Source organism: Seriola dumerili, unplaced genomic scaffold (assembly GCF_002260705.1).
Source record: "Seriola dumerili isolate Sdu_G_001 unplaced genomic scaffold, Sdu_1.0 BDQW01001661.1, whole genome shotgun sequence".
Taxonomy (NCBI): Eukaryota; Metazoa; Chordata; class Actinopteri; order Carangiformes; family Carangidae; genus Seriola; species Seriola dumerili.
In genome coordinates this window covers 375,551-397,623 of record NW_019175916.1, presented here as the reverse complement: position 1 = coordinate 397,623, position 22,073 = coordinate 375,551, and the positions used below count along the sequence as shown (strand labels likewise).

The window sequence follows — 22,073 nt, the reverse complement described above, 5'->3', positions numbered from 1 at the left end:
TTATCACACTGACCTCTGACATCAGTCTTGCTGGTATGATCACTTGGTAATTTGTCATCAGCGGAACAACATGTCCCCTGTAGCTGAAGCCCATACCTTGCTTTCCAAATGCGTAAAATCACTATCATAATAGCATGAGTGACCATGCCCTCTGAGAGGCAGAAGAAAGGGGAAAAGCAGTTTCACCACACATATTTATGCTGAAATATAAACTTAAATAGTTTGTAAATAACAACAATAATTATATGTATATCTTTATATAACCGTTGTGAGTGTATGTGCATGTAGGGGAAACAGGGGTTGGTGGGAATTTCCAAAGTTAATCCTGACTGAATTGCCAGTGTAACATTTCTCTGGCATGGTCCACAGTCTCAGCGGCTGCAGGAGATGTGCTGTTGTATTCTGCTGAGAGCAAACGTCGGGGGTCAATCAATGCACTGCGGAGCGGAGGAGCACGGTATGTAGGTTTTATTCTCGCCATTATACTTTGTCACATTTTATTCGCCCTTTAAACACTGTTACATAATGTTCGCAGCCTGTTATGATTTTTCGATAGCTGGTGTGATTGGTTAGTTTGACGGAAATAAAATAATGAACGAGCGACGACCAGATCGATACAGTTTCTTTCTTATCTGCAACGTCAATAAGCCAAGTGGACTTGTGTGTGTATGTGTGTGTGTGTGTATGTGTGTGTGTGTGTGTGTGTGTGTGTGTGTGTGTGTATGTGTGTGTGTTTGTGGAGGGGTTTTTCCCCCCCGATTATCTAAAATCTTTCCTTGCTTTAATATAAATTTATGGCTTATCCTGATTTCTAATTTTCCCCTAAAATAATTAAATCGACGCCTGATGCGTTAATTTGAGAACAAGCAGAATAACTTCAAATAAAGATAGTTAATTACCCGTTTGGTACATGTCAGTAAATTGTTAAAAATTGTCTCTATATTGGTAACTATTGTGAAATGGACATGTGAAACACATGTGCTATCAGAATAATAATTAAGATGACTGCATGTCTGTGTTGCTGCAGCTGTTTCAGAGTTTGTTTTTTGACTGTGCAACATTTTGGCTGTTATATCTTTTTTTTCACTCCATTTTTGTTTTTTTTTTACAGCTGAAGGTAAAGCGATGTAAATTAATCCAAAAAGCTGTTGTCCAATCCTAGAAACACAAGAATTAATCAGATAGTCCATCGATCACGCTGTGTAATAAAGGAAGCGACATGGGTTAGGCAGATGATGTGATGAATAATCCCTGGTCGTTTTAATTAACTTTTCCCTGTCCTGTAATGACCAAGCTGGTCAACAGACCCGGTCAATAAGCATGTTAATATCAAACAAATAAAACTGCGGATGATTAAAAACCTCCTGCGTTATTAAATTTGAAATTCAAATGAAATTTATGCTTCCAGTGCAGACTGCATGCTAATAGCGCCCACAGAGAGTCCCAGGGTTCAACACACGTTTTTGCCTACAAGTTCTTATTATGTAACAGGAGCTTCCTCTATAGATTTAACAAATGTCAGTGGGCAAAGTGATGAGCCTATTCAATATAACCAGCTTATCATTTTATTTTCAGCCTGACACAGAGTGCAATCACTTACATTCATAAATAATCCCACTTATAACGTGAGGCACCAACATTATCTATATTGCCAATAACCCCTCCGAGAAAATTCCACATTTTTGAATTTTGTAATTTTGAGGCTGAAAATGTTCCAAGGTTAACCACATCAGCCCCTCATCCCCTGTTTTACACTAAATAACAAAATGAATCATCCTGCTGCGGAATGCTGCACCATCTACCAGTTTTAATCAAAACTGTCAAGATAATTGAACACAATTACAGTAATGTGAAAGTTGGAGACGGTGTAATATAGGTCCACGACCAGAACAATGCGGCCTTTATATCTTGTGTAATAGTTTGTGTATATTAACTCTTACGAGGTGAAAATATGTAAAAACCCAGCGGGGTAAATTAAGTCAGAGCCAGAGTAAGTTTCTGATGAGCAAAATGCAAAATGCAAAAAAAAAATTAAAAAAAGAAAGAAAGAAAGAAAACATGGAAAGGCTCTTGTACAATAAAACACAAAAATGTGAAGTACTGCACTGAACCTGTAAACACACACACATGCAGAGGATGAGGTGCAGCTGACCCACTTAAACTTACTCACGTTTATATTTGGTGGAAAAGAGTTTACATGAAACTTTTTCGCTTGAGATAATTTCATGTGTGGTAAGGAGCATTTGAATGATCTGGAAATGTAAAAAAAAAACAAACAAAAAAAAACTTTCAAGTGAATGTTTTGTTTTTTGTTAGTGGTGCAGTCATACTTTACCAAGCTTTTTTTTTTTATTATTATTATTACCATTATTATTATTTACCTACCACCAGCTACAGCACCAGACACAGGTCATCATCCCTCTTCCCTCAAATTTATGGAATGTGATGTTCTGTAAAATTTCAATAAAGTGGCCCCCTAATTCCTCCTTCCTAATTCACTCTCATTTAACTTTACCTTCCTTCCGCTGTCTTTTATTATGGAGGGGGCGGTGGGTGGAGGAGGGTGGAGGAGGGTGGAGAGCTGTCTGAGGCGCTCTATTGATGACCTCACGGTAGTGTGTGGCAGTGCGGCGGGACAGAGCCGCTGATTGGTCGCCCGTGTCACAGCGGCACTTCAAAGCCGGAGAGGAGCCTACAATTGTGGAAGAATGGGCGGAACACATCATTGTATTGCACACCTCTAAAAAAAACAGTGCTCTGATTCATAAATATAAAAAGATCCTCTGAGGAGGGCAGTGTTTTTGTGTGATGGCAACTTCACTTCTAGGGGTGAGTCTAAAGGACTTTCTTACTGGTTTAATTAGTTCTTGTCATTGTCCGGTGGAGGGGGATTAAACTTACAGCCGGCCGCAAAGTAACAGCAAAGCCAGTGCGCTGCTTATATTTTCAGCAAGCGGTTCGTATGAGAAGGCTGAGGCTGTGTAGACGCGATAGAAGTTCCTACTGGTGCTCAAAACACGCATGTTTTTCTTCGTGTCTTGTCTGGCATGCGATTGTGAGCGCTGTGTGTCGCATTTCAGTTGTCTGCTTTCTGTTTGTCCAGGTAGGAAGTGATAATAATCTAATGTAATGATTTCCAGACTTAAAAAAAGAAAAAAGAAAAAAAGAAATCAAACCCATATCTTATTAGACAACTGTTTAAACTGCTCCTACTTCTGTGTCGAGCTGAAATGCTGCATTAAAATGTAGCTATGTAATGAACCCGTTCAACTTGTTGTTCAACTGATCTGTCACTTACAGCTTTTCTTGTCCTTTCAGGAGGAGCCGAGGTTAGGATCGACTCCTTTAGCCATGTTAGCTGCAACATGTAACAAAATAGGGAGTCCGAGCCCTTCACCGTCCACTATTTCGGATAATTCCTCTTCATTTGGAAAAGGCTTCCACCCGTGGAAAAGAGCCGCTGCGAGCAGCTGCAGCCTCGGATCCGGCCTGTCCGGTTTCGGGGTGTCCCGTAATGGATCCGGCATCTCGGACTCTTTCGGCACCAACAGCTCCACGGGATCCAGTGCTTTTTCCCTCACGTCTGGTACCTCGTCTAGTTCACACTTTGGAAACGACTATTCTGTGTTCCAAGCCTCCGTTTCGAGCAGCTCCCAAGAGTCCAGCCACCAGCCGGTTTTCATCTCCAAGGTGCACACCTCAGTGGACAGTTTGCAGGGCATCTATCCGAGGATGAGCGTGGCGCATCCCTACGAGTCCTGGTTCAAATCGTCTCATCCCGGCATCCCCACAGGAGAGGTCGGGACCACCGGAGCCTCTGCTTGGTGGGATGTGGGAGCGGGATGGATTGATGTTCAAAACCCTAATGGAGCAGCACTACAAACGTCCTTACATTCCGGTGGACTCCAGACCTCCTTACACTCTCCTCTGGGCGGATATAATTCTGATTACTCGAGTTTAAGTCACTCTGCTTTCAGTACAAGTCCCTCTCCACACCTGTTGACAACCGGCCAGCACCTGATGGACGGTTTCAAGCCGGTGTTAAGCTCATATCCGGACACAAGCCCCTCTCCATTAACCGGGGCAGGGGGGACTATGCTCTCCGGGGGTCCACCTGCATCTTTAGCGGGGTCTCCGAGGTCATCTGCCCGCCGGTACTCGGGCAGAGCCACCTGCGACTGTCCAAACTGCCAGGAGGCGGAGAGACTGGGACCGGCTGGCGCCAGCCTGCGGAGAAAGGGTCTCCACAGCTGTCACATCCCCGGCTGTGGGAAGGTTTACGGGAAAACGTCGCACCTAAAGGCGCATTTGAGGTGGCACACCGGCGAGAGGCCGTTTGTGTGCAACTGGCTCTTTTGCGGGAAGAGGTTCACGCGCTCCGACGAGCTCCAGCGACACTTACGCACACACACCGGGGAGAAAAGATTCGCCTGTCCGGTGTGCAACAAGAGATTTATGCGGAGCGATCACCTGAGTAAACATGTAAAAACTCACAGCGCCGGAGGATCCGCCGGCTCTGGCTCCGGGGGCAGCGGAGGGAAGAGGGGGAGCGATACCGACAGCGAGCACAGCGCGCCGGGAAGCCCTCCGTGCCATTCCCCCGACCTGTTGCACCCACCTGAGTCAACCCAGGGAGTAGGCATGAACGGCCTCTAAAACTCCCACTCAGTGAAGTAAAAACTGTACAACAGCAAAGTGTCGTGGTGGAGTTGTCCGAGAGGACATGAAAGTGGACATACTTTGGTGTATGCCAAATGTTTCATCCTGAGTGTTGTCATTTAATGAGAAAATAGGCCTATGCGTTTCTTTGACTTTTTCCAAGTGTTTAAGACTACTAATTGCATAATTTCATAGCTGTACCATCAGAAACTTCTCATTAATACATCTGCGGTGTGAAAGTGTAAACAAGTTATCGTGGGCACACTGGGACAGGGCACAACTCAAACTTTTTTTGCAGCCTGATCCTGACAACTCTTGATGTTTTATTTCCCAGGGTATGAGACACAAAAGATAGAAAACACTGCTGTGAAAAAATTAGGGCCTGCAAAGTTGTGTTACTGCTGTCATTCATATTGTTCAAAACCAAACTCTGGCACTTTATTATCGAGCAGGAGAAATTGTTTTTGTCCCCGTGGATGGACTGCTCGGTAGGGACAAATAGCCTACCTGTAGAGTATGGTAAGATATGGGATGGGGTGGTTTTTCATTATATATCTGTCTGATCCCATCAACCGTTTGATAATGGAGGAGCAGTTGTAGGTTTATATCACATATTGCTATTCACTCCACAGCCTACAGTTTGTGCTCCAAGTTTGTAAGTAGGCCAGTCGAGGTCACTTCACTTCGCTGCAAAATGTGTTGTATATAATGAGAAATGTAGGTTAGAATAATTACAGCCCAATGTAAAGGTGAGTAATGTATTTGTCCAGGAGACGATTTTGTATAGGTATTTCTAGTTGTATATGGACTCTAGTAAATATTTGAAAATATACGGAAATGTACTTGGATTTTTCTTTGACATGATATGAAATGTATTGTGGGGAGTTATATTTAACCACGAGTTTTCTTGTATTTAGGGGTCTATCATTAGGCGCACTTTGAATTTATTTGTAAGGTTTTGAAATCATTTACTGTTTACCCACTCATTTAATTTAAGTAAGCATGTTGTAAAGTGATTTTAATTTTACAATGATATTTTTTTTCTCTCCGAGAATGGCTTTTTATGTAAGCCACTCAATAAAGTCAGTATGAATTCAGAAGCAGTTGATCGACTCAGTTTGTTTGATTGTTGAGTCGATAAAATCTATTTTTCACCGGCAGACCAGAAAGTTTGGAATCATAGTTTGCCTAGAATTTATCATTTTATATTATATGATATTATGTATTTTCTTTCACTAATGTGAGATATTGTAGATACTGAGTTTCATGATTTCCGTGTACAGCTGGTTTTTACAGGTTCTCCAGGCCAAGGTGGGAAAAGGGGCCTGTAGCAACATCAGGGCCTGACCCAGAAATTAATTTACATTTCAATCATACAATTGCACAATTAAATAGGGCATCTGTTAAAAAAAAAAAAAAGAAAAAAAGAAAAAAGGACAAAGTCAGTGTTTTAGGAATTTAAATTCAGGCAAATCACATTATTCTCGCCATATGTGTGTTTTCCTATTGAGCGTGAAAATGAAACCTCAAACTTCTCTGAGGCCGAAGTGACCACAGATCAAACTACACGCGTTAACTGCTTTGTTCATCTTTCATTACTGTGTGGTAAATATCACCTAATTCCCGGTCTTTTAAAAGGAACATACTATAATTTAAATTTTTGATTCTGATTTCATCTTTATTTATTTTTATTTTTTTACAAAATTAAGAAAAAGAACTTTATCTTGAAGTGCTTATCTTTGTGATCAAACTTGGATGCGCTCAGCGGACATTCTTCTAAAACACACTCGATTTTTGTTCAGTTTAAATTGTGCTGTTAATAAATGCGGAGCGGGTTTGTTTTAATATCTTAATGCTTATATTATTGACAACAGTTTATAAATATTTAAATATAGTGAAATAAACACAATTTAACAAAAACGGATTTTGTGGCGAGGAGTCCTGTTCCCTTTTAGGCTGGGCTCAGTCTGACTTGATCTGAAGTTATAGATTAAATAACTTTCCTATTATTGAAATTCAAAATAATCATTAGGTTATAAACTTTTAGAAACTACAACATATTTACATGTATACATTTATTTAATAGCAAATGGTTTATCTTTATTATCTCTTTTACGTTTTTTAAACAGGCTACCTGGACAGAGGTCACACACTTAGGTTATTTTCCTTTTATGGAAGCAACTTGGATTTTGTATTTTCTGTCACGCATATTTGATAATAGAGATAACCCAGGTTTATCCTATTTGAAATTATTCCCCCCTTGTTTCTGGGGTTTTAACACATCACATTTCCGCATGCAGTCATACGTGGTAGCGTGCCTTCTGAAGCGCCGTGGATCATTTGAACTGCGTTAGAAAAAAAAGAAGATCTTAAGATCATAAGATCTTTTATTATCTGTTATATTTTTCATGTCTACAATGTCCAGTGTTTTCTGTTCCATGAGCTCTCAGTGAGGAAGAAACTAAAAGCCAGTATCTTTCAAACTTCTGTTTGTCTGCTTTTCACACACAGCTCTGTAGCGCCATCTAGCGCTTTCCTCTTTCAACCAACAGCAATTTAAAGCCCGACGTTGAACCACTTATCCTGAGCAGCTTGTGGTTTGGGGATCTGGTATGGGGTTGCATAGAAAGCTCATTCTGAATTATTTTTGCAAGAATCTTTATACTTTTAACTGTTTGTTTACACCAAAAAGTTTGATTTCAACAGGAGCAAAACACATGAGACTATTCCTGGTGTCTGTTTCCATATGATCAGATATGTGCATTAATACGGGGAACATAAGTTGATCACAAGTGCCTGGTTGTTTTCACACTTGAATTATGGATGATAAGGAGACAAAAGTGCAACAAGTCTGACTTCGATGTGTGTCAGTTAGGGCTGATGGACAATCTTGAGGCATTAGAACTTCTACATTTAACTACTCTGCTGTCTCTGCGTTACAACTTACATTCAAATGAAAGATTTAAGGCCTTCCAGGTGTGTCACTCACCCTCTAGCCCTCCAGTGCCGAGGATGACTCATTTAGTAGTAGTACATTAGGACATCTCAAATCCCCATGACGGTACAGTGAACATTTAGTTGCCTTAATTTCCTTCTTAAACAAACTAAAATATACGATTGCAGACACATGTGCACATACCTGCTAGACAGATGAAGTTCTACCTTTATAGCCTCCTCTCCCGCCTGCTCTCCTCTGTTCATACTTTGTCTGTGATGGTGGAGTCAAGCACAAAATGCTGCAGGGACAACAGTCAAAGTTAAAGGTGAAACCAAATCAAGTTTGTGAGGGGGGAAAAAAAAAGTGAAAGAGCAGAGCAGATGGACTTTGAAGAAATTCTGCGTCTGCTGGGTCAGTGAAGCCCTCTGCCGTGGGAGACTGGATTAAAGAGACATTTAGTGCAGTTAATGGTCGTAGGCAGATTCCTCTTTTCAGATCAAAAGCCCCTTGAATAAAATCAGTTTTAATATTCATAAAATTATTAATGAATTACAAACAGAGATTAAGGTCAAGGGTTTTGTAGTTGGGTGCCTTGTGTACTTAAGGCAACTTAGAGGCTTTATGTAATTTTTGCTGTGCTCTGACTAGATGTGTTGCTTGCATTTATTGTTATAAAGGGACAAAAGAAAAAGACTACTCATCGCTCTCACAAGAAAAAGGACTGAGGGGAAAACATGTATACTTAGCTATATTGCCAGGTTTTCTCTTCATCATAAGGTTTGACTTATTAGCTTTCTTTGTTTATTTCACACTGGTTTATTTTAGACATAAAAAAAGGAAAACATTGTGTAATTCAAGGAAAAAGTAAACCAGCAACGTACCACAGAACCATAACCTGCTATTAAAATCTGTGAAGTAATATATCTTTTACATTTAAGAGTTGAACATTTGAGAAAAAAAAACACAATTTTCTGTCAAAAACACTCAAGACGCTGGCTCAACACATGACTAAAATATAAACAGCCAAAAAGTAATCATTAAATATGGACAGAGTCATTTTGGCCCGGTGTCTCAGAGTGCAGCTTTGTGTTGTCATGTTATTAGCACCTTTGCAGACTGTTGCAGCGTCACCTGGTCCTCAGAGGAATGTCCCGTCGCTGTCCTCATTTGAATTAAACTGGCCTTAGAAGAAGAAGGGCATGGACGCCAGGATGAGGAGGATGAGCTGCCAACTGTGGATGAAGGCCACAGTAACAGCTACTGTGGGAGCCCACAGCGTGTTGGCAGCCAACCCAGCTGTAAGGCAGTCACCTAGAAAACAGGAAAGAGAAATAATATCATATACTCTGCATGTATCAGTGATTTTGAGATTGCATTCTGTTTAATAAAATCTAAGACAGATCAGAGTCTTGACTGAGTCCACATGGAAATGCCAGCTGCTATTGATATGAAAAGATATATTGGGTTTTCTAGTTCAACCAGCAAATCATAGTGTTGTGGTAACACCTCTCACCGATTACGCATCTGTGGCCAATTTTGTGGTTAAAACCCCCAACCGCACTGTCATTGTCATCAAACCGGCCAATCTCCTGGGAAAGGCAATTTGACAAGGTTCAGAGTTTAGTCAAAATAATTAACAGTAATTGCTGTAACACTGACAGGGGTGCCCTTATACAATGCTTTCAGCAATTTAAATCCATTTACGTCATGGGTAGTGTTTCACCTGTCTAAGTGAGTGGAATACGCACAGATTCAACCTCAATGTGAGAAGCTCTGCAGGTTTGCTAGACTAGTGATCTCAGTTTAATGGCTTCATTGCATCAATGTCTAAAAACTCAGTGAGTTCAAGTTCAGTACAGAATGAAAATGATCTATTTTTCTACCTGACAACAAACTTCTGAGGGAATATCTTCATCGAAAGAGAGGCAAATATGTATTTTTGTCCTGTGACATCAGTGTAAATGCCCTTAAATGGCTTGAGGCTGTTTGAAACTCACATAAACCACAATAAGCACAACTTGAGATTACAAGAAATTATCACATTTAATGCAGCACAAATGTCCCATAAAGACTGCCTCAGAGAAGACAGCCAGTAATTGACACTCAAGATGAAGATTCAAGCCAGCAGGTAAGGCCTGAACCTTCATCCTGGTGAAGGTGAAGGAGATGGGTTAAGGTTAGGGTTTTTTTTTTTTTTAACAAAATGTCTAAACCTTCACAAATAGGTTTACTGAAGCTTCCCCAGCACAATGACACAGACAAACAAGAAACGCCATACGGCTGTACATACTGAGAGATTTGTGACATCAAATTAGATGATTTATCTACTAGTAAATCCACTGACTGACTTTTTGCCAACAATTTTGATAATCGCTGAATCATTTAAGTGAATTTTCAAGCAGAAAATGTCAAACATTTGATGATTCAAGTTTTTCAAATGTGCAGATTTGCTTCTTTTGACAATTGAAGGCATCATCTTGGTCTCTGAGAAACTGTGATAGACAATCTTCACCATCTTCTGATGTTTTAGACCCAATGATTGATTGAGTTCTCATGAAAATAATTAGCAGATTAATTGATAGTGAATACAATCCTTTAGTTGCAGCCATAATCACTATAGCAGAATTACACTGAAATGCTATTGCTGCATAATAACAGAGAAGCAGATTCCCTGTTGACCATCAAAAAGCTTCATCGCTGCTGAACATGAACCTTTTAATACCTGTTGACGTGTATTTCATCAGCTCATACTTACAGTAGTACGCTGAGTTTTACACAGCTCTGTTTTGGTCTTTTAAAACAACCATATATTCACCAGTGTTTTAATCACGACTTCTGCTTCTACTTACTGGTTGGATTGGTGAAAATCAAAAACAGACAAATACAACCTCAGCCCACTCTCTGGTTTAAGAATAATAAAATAATAAAAAAAAAACACTTACATGTCTGCACAAGTGAACAGTGGAGAAATGGCTCCACCAAGTGACACAAAAATGTAAGGCTAAGACACCAACACGAACTCTAAGCATTCATTTCCTTTTACATGTAAAATAAATGCAATAGACATTATCTACAAAACATCAACTTCTCAGAGAAACAGTTATTCTAACTATTTTAATGTATTTCCTTATTCAGGGGGTTTAGTACTTTGTTCAGTAGCTTTGTATAAAAGATTACATTAGCTCTTAACTTTATTAGAAACTTGACAATCAGCCTAATTTGAGAAATGTGAATGTTTTCACACTGTAAAACAACAACTATAATTGGAAGATTTTTTGAAAATGAAAGATCGGGTGAGGGAGGAAAGACTTTTATAATACACAATCATAATTATTCCTGATTCCTGCAGAAAACATTTTGTGCCTAAGTTAATGTTGCTGCTAAAACAAAAGACATCTGTAAAATTCAATGCATAGTGCACCCACAGAAATATGATTTGAGGATAAAGAGAAGTAAAACTATGTAAGGGGGACAATTGCAATGTGAATATTTAGGAGCCGATTGTTACAGTATAAAGACAAATAGCAAAGGCCTCATTCCAATCATCTGCAAAATATGAACATGTTTCACTGTTTATATTTAGTAATCTTCTTATTCACAGGCAACATACAGTACATACAGTTACAGCACAATAATGCAAGTTCAAGCAGGTCATTTGTACTTACATTGTTGCTTTCAAACATACCAATGATCAAGACAAACTTACTATTGGTAAAAGACCTTTCGCACGTTTTCATTTGTCGTAGAAATAAAAAAAAACACACACTAACAATGGCTCTATTCTATTCAAATGTCCCAGTAATCCATGACAGTGTGACAGGGATTCAGCATGCACAACACCAGGACCCTGAAACTGACGCAGCTAAATGGAATTCAACCATCAAACCCTTTATTATGTAGCCTACACCTGCACTTTTCCTGCTTTGACATGTAAAATTTATTTTGTGAGAAAAGCCTAATGTGTTAAAGGATGAGTCTGGCGTTACTCAATATTTTTCTTCTTTCTTTTGTCAACAAATCCCATAAGACTGAAGCCAAAAAGATGTTAATTTGTCTTTCAGTACTTTATTATTTATCTTATCTACTTTTAAAAAAAAGCCTCAGTAAATTCCAAAAGAGCTAAGCAATGTAGTTTTAGGCAAATGTTACTGAAGACAGGAGTAAATTACTACACTGATGTGTTTTTCTGTGTTAATAGCACAGAGGAATAAGCTATATCAAGCTCTGGATACACACACAACACTTGTTAGTACAAATCAATTCATTGTTAGTTTTGGACTTTTCATGGGATTTGTGGAAAATAAGAAAAATAGTGAATATTACACAATCCTGTGCCGTCTTCATTCTCAAAACAGCCACAAGAGAGCAGAGTTTGCTCACAGATGTACAGTATCTTTTGTTTCAGATACCTGCTACAGAGTGATCAGACTCTGCGCTGATAATGACATTACTGCAACTGTGTTCTGGTGGAATGTGAGAAGTACTCTGGTTTTGTCTATTTCATGTTAACTCAAGTTAACAACATCATGCATGCATCGGAAATTTGGCTACAAAACAAAAGTAGTAAACATAACTGTAATTTAATGGGTTTTTGATGCTCAATCAGATAGTTTACAAAATACTTTCACTTCTGCACTAGGGGATGTGAATTAGTCATGCTAAAGTCCAGACTGTTGCAGCCACTGACCATATTCGCTACATGAAAATTCATAATCTACTCAAGAGTGCTTAGTTGCATTCCTTGAGAACAACTGCCTTTGGATGCCAGGGCTTGCATCCAAAGACCACAACAGCTCTGAAGGGACATTTCAACCTTAGCAAGGATATTCATCAACAAAGATAACAGTAATACAAACAACAAGCTTGTCCCAAAGGGATATTTGGAGCTAGAACTTTTCATACACTTTGGCATGCAACTGTTGCACTTAAGGGTTCAGCTGTAAGCTATCAAAAATTGTGATCTCCTGTTATATATTTTTTCTAATATGATGTAGCTAACAGTCTCAATTAGTGATCTATTCAGGCACTCATCACAGTTAATTTGTGTAACGTGTTCAGTGAGATAACATCACTTTTTGTCCTTGATGAGATTAAGATCTGTTAACCTCTCAGTTCATGTTGGCTTTCATCTACACTCACTCAAAACAGCAGTGATAATAATGACACAGTAAAATCAATAAATCCCAAGAAACTCTGTGTACTGAGTATCAACTGAGTGGCTGTGAAATAATAAGAGGAGGAAGCACTGACATGACGCTTGGCCTTCTTTTGTTCTTTTGTTAATATAAAACAACAATTAGCACCTGCTTTAGGTTTCCAAATTCTGCCAACGCTGTGTGGACTGCAGACGCTGCGTCAGTGTAAATACATTTAATGTATCATCTATCTTTAGTCTAAATACTAACTGTGTGGATTAACCTTATTGCTAGTGTCTCCTCAGTGAGTCAGCCCGCAGCCTTCACCAGTGTGTGACGGCATGTTATTGTTGCCTTTTAAAATGTTAGCATGCTTATCACCGACCTCTGGCTCCTGTCGAAACTACAGGTATCGCTTAGTTTCAGGTGTTCAGGTGCGTAAACAGAGCGGTGCATTGTGGGTGTTGAAGTTACTAACCACAAGAGGCCACTCCTCCCAAAAAGGGTTCCGGTGTTACTTTAAACTTCCAGTCCCAAAATGCTCCGTACCTAAGAGGCAAACTAAAGAGCTGTAACTTGAGGAGGTGAGCCTCCTTTGACAAAAAAAACAAAAAAAAAACGGTGTGAGTGACGGAGGGCTGACCTCTTTTCCTGCCAACGCACTGAAAAGCTCTGAACATCTCATGCCGACGGTGAGAGCAGTCTTTGTTTTCTTTGTCTCGTAGTTAATAGTTTTTATTTCCGAATTTTATTAACAGGAAGTTGCCTAGAAAGGACATGCTTATTAATATGTAACTACAGACTATAGCTGTACACACCTGTTAAGGCGTTGACACTGACACTTGTCAGTGAGACTGTGGGCTGTTGTTGCTGTGGTTAGTGGAGCTGGAGCTCTTATGTCTGAATCCGTGCTGCTGAGTCAGTTCTTGCTCTGTTTGGATTATTAATGAATGTGACGTTTGTTTGGAAAAATGTGCAGCTGATTGAATCAAAATATAAAACATGTACATGAATATGATTAAATAGTTTATTTAAAATTGAACAGGAATAATACTCTACACAGGAAATAGAATAGAATGGCTACAAAGTAAGTCTGCAACGCAGTATTTCATCAGAATAGACGTTTTTACTGTCAGTAGTACAGGGACAGTGGCTCTGCACTTTGATCATAGCAAGAAGCGCTGAGAGAACCGACTACTGTGTCATAGGCTTGACAAGACCAACCTGTTTTTGTGCAGTGGTGTAATAAACCACATTATTAATGACTGACTCACTGTGACAAGTCATGAATGGGTAGTGTCCTTTTACGCAAACAAGTGACATACGGAAGAGTTCAGGCTTTATTCCACGTTTGGAACAGTTTTCTGTAACAGACAGAAGCCCTGCAGAAACCCTGGGGCTGGGAGGGAAACATAGAGACAGAACAATAACTGTACTCACATGTCTTTTATTGTGTAGGGTTTTGTTGTTGTCATGTGTCACAGCGTTTTAAAATATATGTCTGCTTATAGATAAGTTTGGGGCTGCAGCTAACAATTCCTTTAATCAATTTGTCTGCCAATTAGTTTCTTAATCGTTCAGAAGGGGAAAATGCCCATCACAATTTTCAAGAATCGGAGTTGACACATTGAGATTGCTTGATTTGTCCAACCAATAGTCCAAAACCCAAAGATTTTCAGTTTATAGTGATAGAAGACGAAGAAAAGCAGACAGCATTCATATTTGAGAAGCTGGAGCCAGTGAACTGTGGACATTTTTCTTAAATAATAACTTAAAGATTATCAGAATTGTTGACGATTAATTTTGTGTTTAATAGGTAATAGATTAATTGAGTAGTTGTTCAGCTTTAGATAAGTTATATCAATAAATAGGAAAAATATTGGATATTCATTTTGTTCACGACCCCTGGTTAGATCAATTAAGGAATAATGTAAATAATGAATTAATGTTTTTTTAGACTAATAAAAGCTGCTAGTTAAATGGAAAAAAGAGAAATGAAACTGTTGTTTTGACATTTTCAGATGAAAATATGGCAGCTGAAAGAGCAAGGTCCTTCCGTCGTGTTGGTAGTCTAATGCGGAGTAAATCTGAGGGGACACTGATTGACCTGGGTGACAGTGCCTCAACAAGCGACAACCTGAATGGTAAAATTCTAATTTTAAAACATAAACAGCTTGAAATTACAATAAATCAATAATGTTACAGTAACAGAACTAAACTATTTTATTTTATTTTATTTTCATAGGTGGGTATGTGACACGAATCACACAGAACTCTGAGTGGCCACTTTTACAGCCAGAAGTCACTCATCCATCTCAGACAAAAAATCCCTTTTGGAACAAACTATCTGGATCAAACCCTTTCTTAGATGACATTGTGCATAGCGGCACAGACAAACACATTTCCAACACATCAAATGTAAAACAAGACAGTAAAAAACATCTTGACACAAATAACGATGACGACATCAGCACATCTTCAGACGAAGGCAACTTGGGGAACTTTTTGGAAAACAAACACAAAGTCTCCAACAGATCTGGAAGGTGGAGAAGTGCTTCGGACATTCTGGATGATCTGGAGAGAAAAGTGCCAAAACGGGAGGACAGCTTCAAACCGCCCAGGCCAGTGCTGAACCCTGATTTTGAGTGGCTGAAGAACGACAGAGAGGCCTATAAGATGGCCTGGCTGAGCCACAGGCAGCTAACCCGCTCATGCCTGGACTTAAATCTGATGAGCCAGAGCCCCGGATGGGCTCAGACACAGGCCACCGGCTTTCAGGTTATCTGCAGGATCGGCCACTCTGGAGGGTCAGTACAGCTACCGGAATCAGAAGTTAGCATCCATATCCCGGAAGGCCACGTTCCTCCTGGAGAAGTCCAGGAAGTTACACTGAAAGCAATGCTAGACCCTCCTCCTGGACTCAATAACAACTACATGACAACCATGAGTCCGCTTCTAGAGGTGGTTCTCAGCAACATCAACATAAAGGAGTGTATCTCTCTGGAGATGAAACTTTCTGGAGAGGTGAAAGGTGACCCGTTAAGTCAGGTGATGACTACTGTGGTCGGAATGGTGTCCACCAAAAGAGAGGGACCTTATATAAAAGTGGATGATTGTTACATTTACAAAAACATGATGCAGATGAAGCTCCAGGACCTGAAAACACATTTTTATGTGACTGCAGTCGCAGAGGCCTCTGCAATTCAGTCCCCTGCTACATCAGTATGGGATTACCTTCACCGCCAAATCACTGTAGCAGTTTATGGTCCCAGGTACATCCATCCATCATTCAAGGTAGTAATAGTGGTTTGCTGTCATGAGGAGGTTCCACCAAAGCTTCCATTTTCAGATATATGTAGAGGCAACAAGAGCCTGCCTCCGCTTGTTCTGCAGCTTTGGGGAAAACTCCAGTTTAAACCAGACAAACTGAATAACCTGCATGTCAGAGTTAGCATCACAGACTCAGGGTTTAAAATCAAACCTGAGGACGAACTGAAAGAAGTGAGGCAAAGTCAGCTCAAGATAGGCACAGTTTTGCATCTGCCAGTTGCATTATCTTGTGCCAGTAAAACAGAAATTACTCCCTTTAAATTAGACCTACAAGTGAAGGAATCAAACACTGCGACTGCTGCACATTTCCAGGTGCCCTCCCCTTCTGCAGCACCCATTCGATCAGAAAAGCGAGCGCCAAGGCAGATAGAAAGGCGGACTGAAATGGCAAAAACCTTGGCCATTCCTGAGGAAAGTGGTCCAGTTTTCCTCAAATTTGAAGACAAACCTGTGAACCTACAGTGGTACGGTGTAGCCCTAAAGTCTGTTCTACGTCAGCCACGCGTGGACTACCTTCTGGAGTACTTCAAGGGGGACACTGTGGCTCTCCTTTCCAGAGAGACCGTTAGGTCGGTGGGTAATTCAAAAGTAAAGGAGTGGTATATCGGATTTCTGCGAGGTAGGACTGGTTTGGTTCACTGCAAAAACATGAAGCTCATTACCAGAGACCAGGTGATTGACTTTACAGGCATTCAAATCGGCACAGAGGTCCTCTTGGACAACATGACGCTGCCCTTCAAGAAGCTTACTTACATGTACTCTGCCATCCAGACACTGGTCACTGAGCATATAACCAGTTGGACAGGCTTTGCTGATGCTTTAGGGTACAGCAACCTGTCGCTGGACACCATTACACGGAGGCACGCTGAAACTGAAGCTGATAAGGTGGCCTGTGTTCTGGAAAAGCTGAAGGAAGACTGTCACGCTGAGAAGAGCAGGAAAAAGTTTCTGCATGAACTCATGGTGGTGAGTAGAGAAAGACAATAGATTTTCATTTCTGGCAAATTCACCTTGTTAATAAAAGAATTAAAAGAATTCAATCCTTGTGTCTACTTACAAAAAAGCAAAGAAGAAAAATAAATTTGTATGCTGTGATTTCATGTGCTTTCCGTGGTTTTGAAGGAGCTTATGTATGTGTTCTTCATCCTAGGGCCTGCTCAAGATGGACTCTGTGAATCTAGTGGCTCAGCTGATTCAGAACACAGTCATCCTGTCCACTGCTGTGGAGCTCGGGGTTCGATGGCGGGAGCTTGCTGAGAAGATAGGAAAACTCTCCAGCATTCAGATAGCCAGCTATGAGGCACCACACCGAGGGAGGAGTGGAGAAGTTGGTCCCCAGGTCAGTTTAACGGTATACATTGACAAAGCAAGTAATGGACATACAGTAAATGATACTGATCTGACAGGCTTGAATATGATGTGCACTTTATTTTACTAATCAATTCACCATCCACTGTTCTGTTGCAGTCAATGTGGAAGCCTGCCTACGACTTCCTGTACTCCTGGAGTCTGCGTTATGGAGACAGCTACAGGGACATGATCCAGGATCTGCACCTGGTCCTGGACAAAATGAGAAATCCTGCCACCAGACAGTGGAGGCAGCTGACTGGTGCCCTCATCACAGCAAACTGTCTCGACATCTTTCGAGCCTCTGCATACCCGAAAAGCTAAGCTTTTTGCAAATGCAGTCTGGTGACGTCGACGACCTCCGCGCACTTGGGGAGAGGTTTTGTTACATAAGGTTTTGTTAAAGATGTTACTTAACTATTTCTCTTTCTGTAACTCTTTTCTAGTTTTTTTTTTTTTTTTTTTTTTTACCAAACCATTAGAAACAACTGAATTTGAAATTCAGTCAGGTACTTGCACTATATATCCAAATCTCACTTGGTGATTATACAGATGTACTCACAATTGTTGAGCTGTGAAGGAATGTCGCTTCATCTTGCAGACAGAAGGATATTTCTCTGCCAGTGTAATAGAGCCTGAAAGTAAAATTTAATTTGGTAGATTATTTTCAGTTTTTGAAAATGCGGTCCTGCTTAAACTTAAATCTACAATAGTTAGGAACTGACGCCCTGCAGTAATCTCAACTATCATGTAGGAATGTGTTCAAATATATTATTTCTTTACCCTTGAAAAGTGGGTAATTATTAACTGAGACACTATTAACTCAGATAGATTGCATTCTTTTAATCATATACTCAGTACACTGAGTGTTTCTGCGACTCTATAGCACCCAAATGGCACATTGCATCTGATGTTTTTTTTTTCTATCCGATTATTTATGCATCTGATTTGATTTTTAATACTACACCGCTGTAACCTCTGCAGTGCCAATGAGCCTCTCCATCTTTCTTTAGATGATTTCACATACTGATTCAACAGAATATACCTACAAACTATATTCAGTTCCTCTTTATTAGGATGCACATCACTATTATGGAACTTATCATGTTCGAATGAGTGGGAGTTGCAGGTCCTAGTTTTGTAGGGGGTCAGAAAACCAATAAATGTGAACACCGTTGCTGACTAACAATCTTAAGGGTTTCAATACATTAACTCATATTTACTGTAGATTTGTGGGCTGAAAATGAGAATGTTCTTCCAAAGTGAAACGTGCCTTTTAAGTTTCCTGATGCCAGTAAACAAACTGTAAAGACGCTGTTTTACAGTACATGTGTCATAAACTATTGTTGTCTTTCGTTTTAGTGTACTCACTATTTTTATACTTAGATATGTACAAAGCAGATAATGTCAAGTCCAGTGTAATCATAACATTTTGGCATTTGGCATTCTGGTTTTTATTGCCAAATGCAAACCTCAGTGTTTAGAGTGGTGCCATGTAAAGTACACTGTTCCTTCAGTCACTGAAATTCTAGACTAGACCATTGATGTTTTTGATACTGAAATGGAAATGTGTTGCATAAGATATAAATAAATATTGACTGCAGTAAGTTATCTGATCTGTTTACCTTTTAATAAAGATGTTATTCAGTACGGTGGCTGCTACTAAAAACAACAAAGAGCTAATTCAACTTGAGTGCTGTCTCTCAATAAAACGTGTGTGCAGGCCAATAACAAAAACTGCTATACATGTTATTCAACACCTTGTGTGACATTTGTAATTTTTCCATTTTCGCAGAGTTAAATCACACCGTCAGAACAAATGTCTTTTCCCTGAAGTGTTTCCATTGATTTTCTCTTGACTGTTTGCTTTTCTCTACACTGTTTGTTTAAGCTAGTTTCAGCTGAGAGCATTGTGTGCTGGTTCTCTATCAAACAGAGAGCACAGAATGCTGAGCCGACTTTACTTTGGCTCACTGAAAGCACCTCGGGAAAAGTAAATCAAATAAAGAAAATGGTATCAGGCAACAAAGGGAACTGATTCAATCTCCAGTTTGAGAGTGATTGTAGAAGGCTGTACTTAAGAGATTTTTTTGAAAAGGCTGATGATAAACAGTGTCGGATAATTTAGCATGGAGGAGTTGAGCGGGAACATAAAAGACAAAATTGCTGATATGAAACATTAGATCTGATGTTCATTGAGAAGCCAAACAAGAAATTATTTGCATATCAGTGCTGAGTTTTTTTCTCACTAAAATAAAGTTTGTGTGAACATCTGTCTGATATGACAAAGTAGTCACATCCTTTTTCTTTTATAACCCTTTACTGCCTCCTTTACTGCCCAAACAGCCAGAATTGTGCCACTTCTCAGGCAGTATGTAAAGTCAGCGCACTGCACCACATAATTTACTGTTACACTTGGTGCTAGGAAAAGCAAATTTTCTCAGTCATGGGTCAATTTTCAGATTAACTAGGCAGAACTTTAACTGACTTCTGAAACAAATTGATGTACCTAAATTTTAAGCATTTAAAAGCATATTTTCCCTGGCATATGTACAGCACTGGTCTGTGAGCATTGGACTCTCTGTATCCTTTATTAGGGAACACAGAGAAGACAAAGGTTCACTGTTCGCTGAAGGGTTCTCTGTCAGATTATTTACCTGATGCGCTGGCTCAAACATATGACTCAGCATAGATAAACAAGTTATGGAACCAAACATTAATGATTCAACATCATTACTGAATATTGTTGCTGTAGCTGTGAACATTCAAGATTAATGTACTCAGTGGGAATATGAAACATCAAATGTTACCAGAAATCATTGGATTTATAATTCATAAAGAAACAACAATAATGTACAAAAGAGCTTAGTTTAAAATCCATGGTTTAGTATTGCATGTTCAACTTTATATATATATTTTTGCAGGGTGCTGCCAAAACAAGATACAGGCTGAAGCACCGACATGTAGGTTGAAATGAGAGGGAAAAAATGAAACTGTTAGAGGCATCCAATTTAAAAATGGACACTGCCTTTTTAGGTCCCCATTTTTCAGATGCAGTGAGGCATTAAACTTTGTGACTAATGAAATGTGACCACTTTTGTTTTGGGAGCCTTTTATAGCAGCAGATAGAGTGTGGGAGTGCGGATAACATAATTATTATGAATATTGCAGCCTGTCAGAGTCTTAGGAGATATTCCATGTCCTGACATTTATTTTGTTCAACACCGTGGGCTATAATGCTGTGAAGTGTGTTGACATCTTTCACACTGATTTAAGTGAAAACTTGACTAAAATATGCAGGATAAACAACATTGTTCAAGACATTCTTGACATTTACAGCCCTTTACATGGCTGCAGTGGTGCCGCTGGATAATCTCAGTGTTGGAGCCTGCTTGCAGTTCAACTAGTTCACCTGTTGGCCAGTACTAAAGAGCAGATAATGTATTCTATAATGAGAGGAATGGGGAAAAACAAATCTGCAAACAAAAAAAAAAAATCGGTTGAAAATCAAGAATCAGATTATTATTCCCATTATTTACTGGGGGGGGGGGTTTGAGTGGATCACTGGGTTCAACAGCAAATGTAGCATGTTCCTAGCTGTTATTAGAAAGTAATATGCTTGTTAAAATGATCAACTCTTGGGGTTGGTTTGGTTTAATCCAAATTAAAAGGAAGGATGCTACATTACATAACTCTCTTCAAATGTTTATAAAGGTGTTGTTAACTGTTTAGACAAGAAACAACTTACTTTACTATTCAGTGAGCCGTGATTTCAGTGGGTGAGAACTATTTGTTGCTTACATTGACTTTTCTGGCCCTTACCCAGGCTATAGACCGAGACATACACTCCAGGAAAATTAACTCTAAGCCACAACAGAGTCGCCACATCAACAACTCGCCTTAAGCAACGTTTTTTTTTTTTTTTTTTGGACATACCACATTCACTTATCCACTTGCTGAGAGCAGGCTGAAAGCTATGACTCATCTTACCATCCTTTTTGCCCACCACACTGTCTGTCCTCTTTCCTCACTGCATTTGCAAAAGTGCATTTTTAGTTGTTGAAGGATGAACTAAACGGCATCTCTCCTCTGAACTTTAGACAGATGGCTTTCATTGAAACTAACTGATCAACACAGAGTATGCATTTATGTCTGCAGCTTCTCCAGACTGCTGTAGTGTTTCACTCAGAGCTCCGTGCCAGTATGAGCCACTGCTCTTCCTCCTAACACATCAACACGTTAACACATTAAATAGTCACCGATGCTGCTGCCAAACCTGTATCAACACCAAGTCTTGCCATTTAGCGTGTGAATATCGAACCATGTTGAAGAAAGTACATGTTGAAGCTCCTTCTGTTTCCTGTGCAATAAAATGCGACACTGACAATGTTCTCAGACTCTCAGACTTGTACATGCTTAAGTTTATCCCCGACTACAGCCATGAAATTCCAGTAATGCACCGAACTAGGCACACATCCAAGATGCTGAGGTTTGTTCTGTTACGTACAGAAAAAGGCCATGTTTACATAGCATACGTACTGAATGTATTTCCTGGTTTCTCAGTTTGTTCATTCAAGGTAAATACTCACTACAGATTGCATTTAAAGAACCAGACAGGTCCCATTCTTCATCAGAACGACAGACAGGGTGAGACCTCACAAACA

At 39.7% G+C, this 22,073-nt stretch overlaps 2 protein-coding genes across 2 annotated transcripts; both read left to right on the top strand.

Moving 5' to 3' along the window:
• Positions 1–2,745: 2,745 nt before the first annotated feature.
• LOC111238789 (transcription factor Sp8) lies at positions 2,746–5,751 on the top strand. Its single transcript, XM_022768471.1, has 2 exons — positions 2,746–2,829; positions 3,319–5,751. Exons 1-2 carry the CDS (start codon positions 2,809–2,811, stop codon positions 4,654–4,656), a joined length of 1,359 nt encoding a protein of 452 aa, XP_022624192.1. The 5' UTR covers positions 2,746–2,808; the 3' UTR covers positions 4,657–5,751.
• Positions 5,752–13,325: 7,574 nt separating this feature from the next.
• On the top strand, positions 13,326–17,883 carry macc1 (MACC1, MET transcriptional regulator). Its single transcript, XM_022768449.1, has 5 exons — positions 13,326–13,424; positions 14,754–14,876; positions 14,978–17,028; positions 17,213–17,401; positions 17,530–17,883. The coding sequence occupies exons 2-5, from the start codon at positions 14,762–14,764 to the stop codon at positions 17,731–17,733; spliced, it is 2,559 nt and encodes an 852-aa protein (XP_022624170.1). The 5' UTR covers positions 13,326–13,424; positions 14,754–14,761; the 3' UTR covers positions 17,734–17,883.
• The last annotated feature ends 4,190 nt before the right edge of the window (positions 17,884–22,073 follow it).

Coding starts and splice junctions, on each gene's coding strand:
- macc1 (XM_022768449.1), top strand. CDS start 14,762: ATGGCAGCTGAAAGAGCAAGGTCCTTCCGTCGTGTTGGTAGTCTAATG. Junction 14,877..14,977: donor AACAAGCGACAACCTGAATG/GTAAAATTCTAA, acceptor TTATTTTCATAG/GTGGGTATGTGACACGAATC. Junction 17,402..17,529: donor GTGGAGAAGTTGGTCCCCAG/GTCAGTTTAACG, acceptor GTTCTGTTGCAG/TCAATGTGGAAGCCTGCCTA.
- LOC111238789 (XM_022768471.1), top strand. CDS start 2,809: ATGGCAACTTCACTTCTAGGG. Junction 2,830..3,318: donor TGGCAACTTCACTTCTAGGG/GTGAGTCTAAAG, acceptor TTGTCCTTTCAG/GAGGAGCCGAGGTTAGGATC.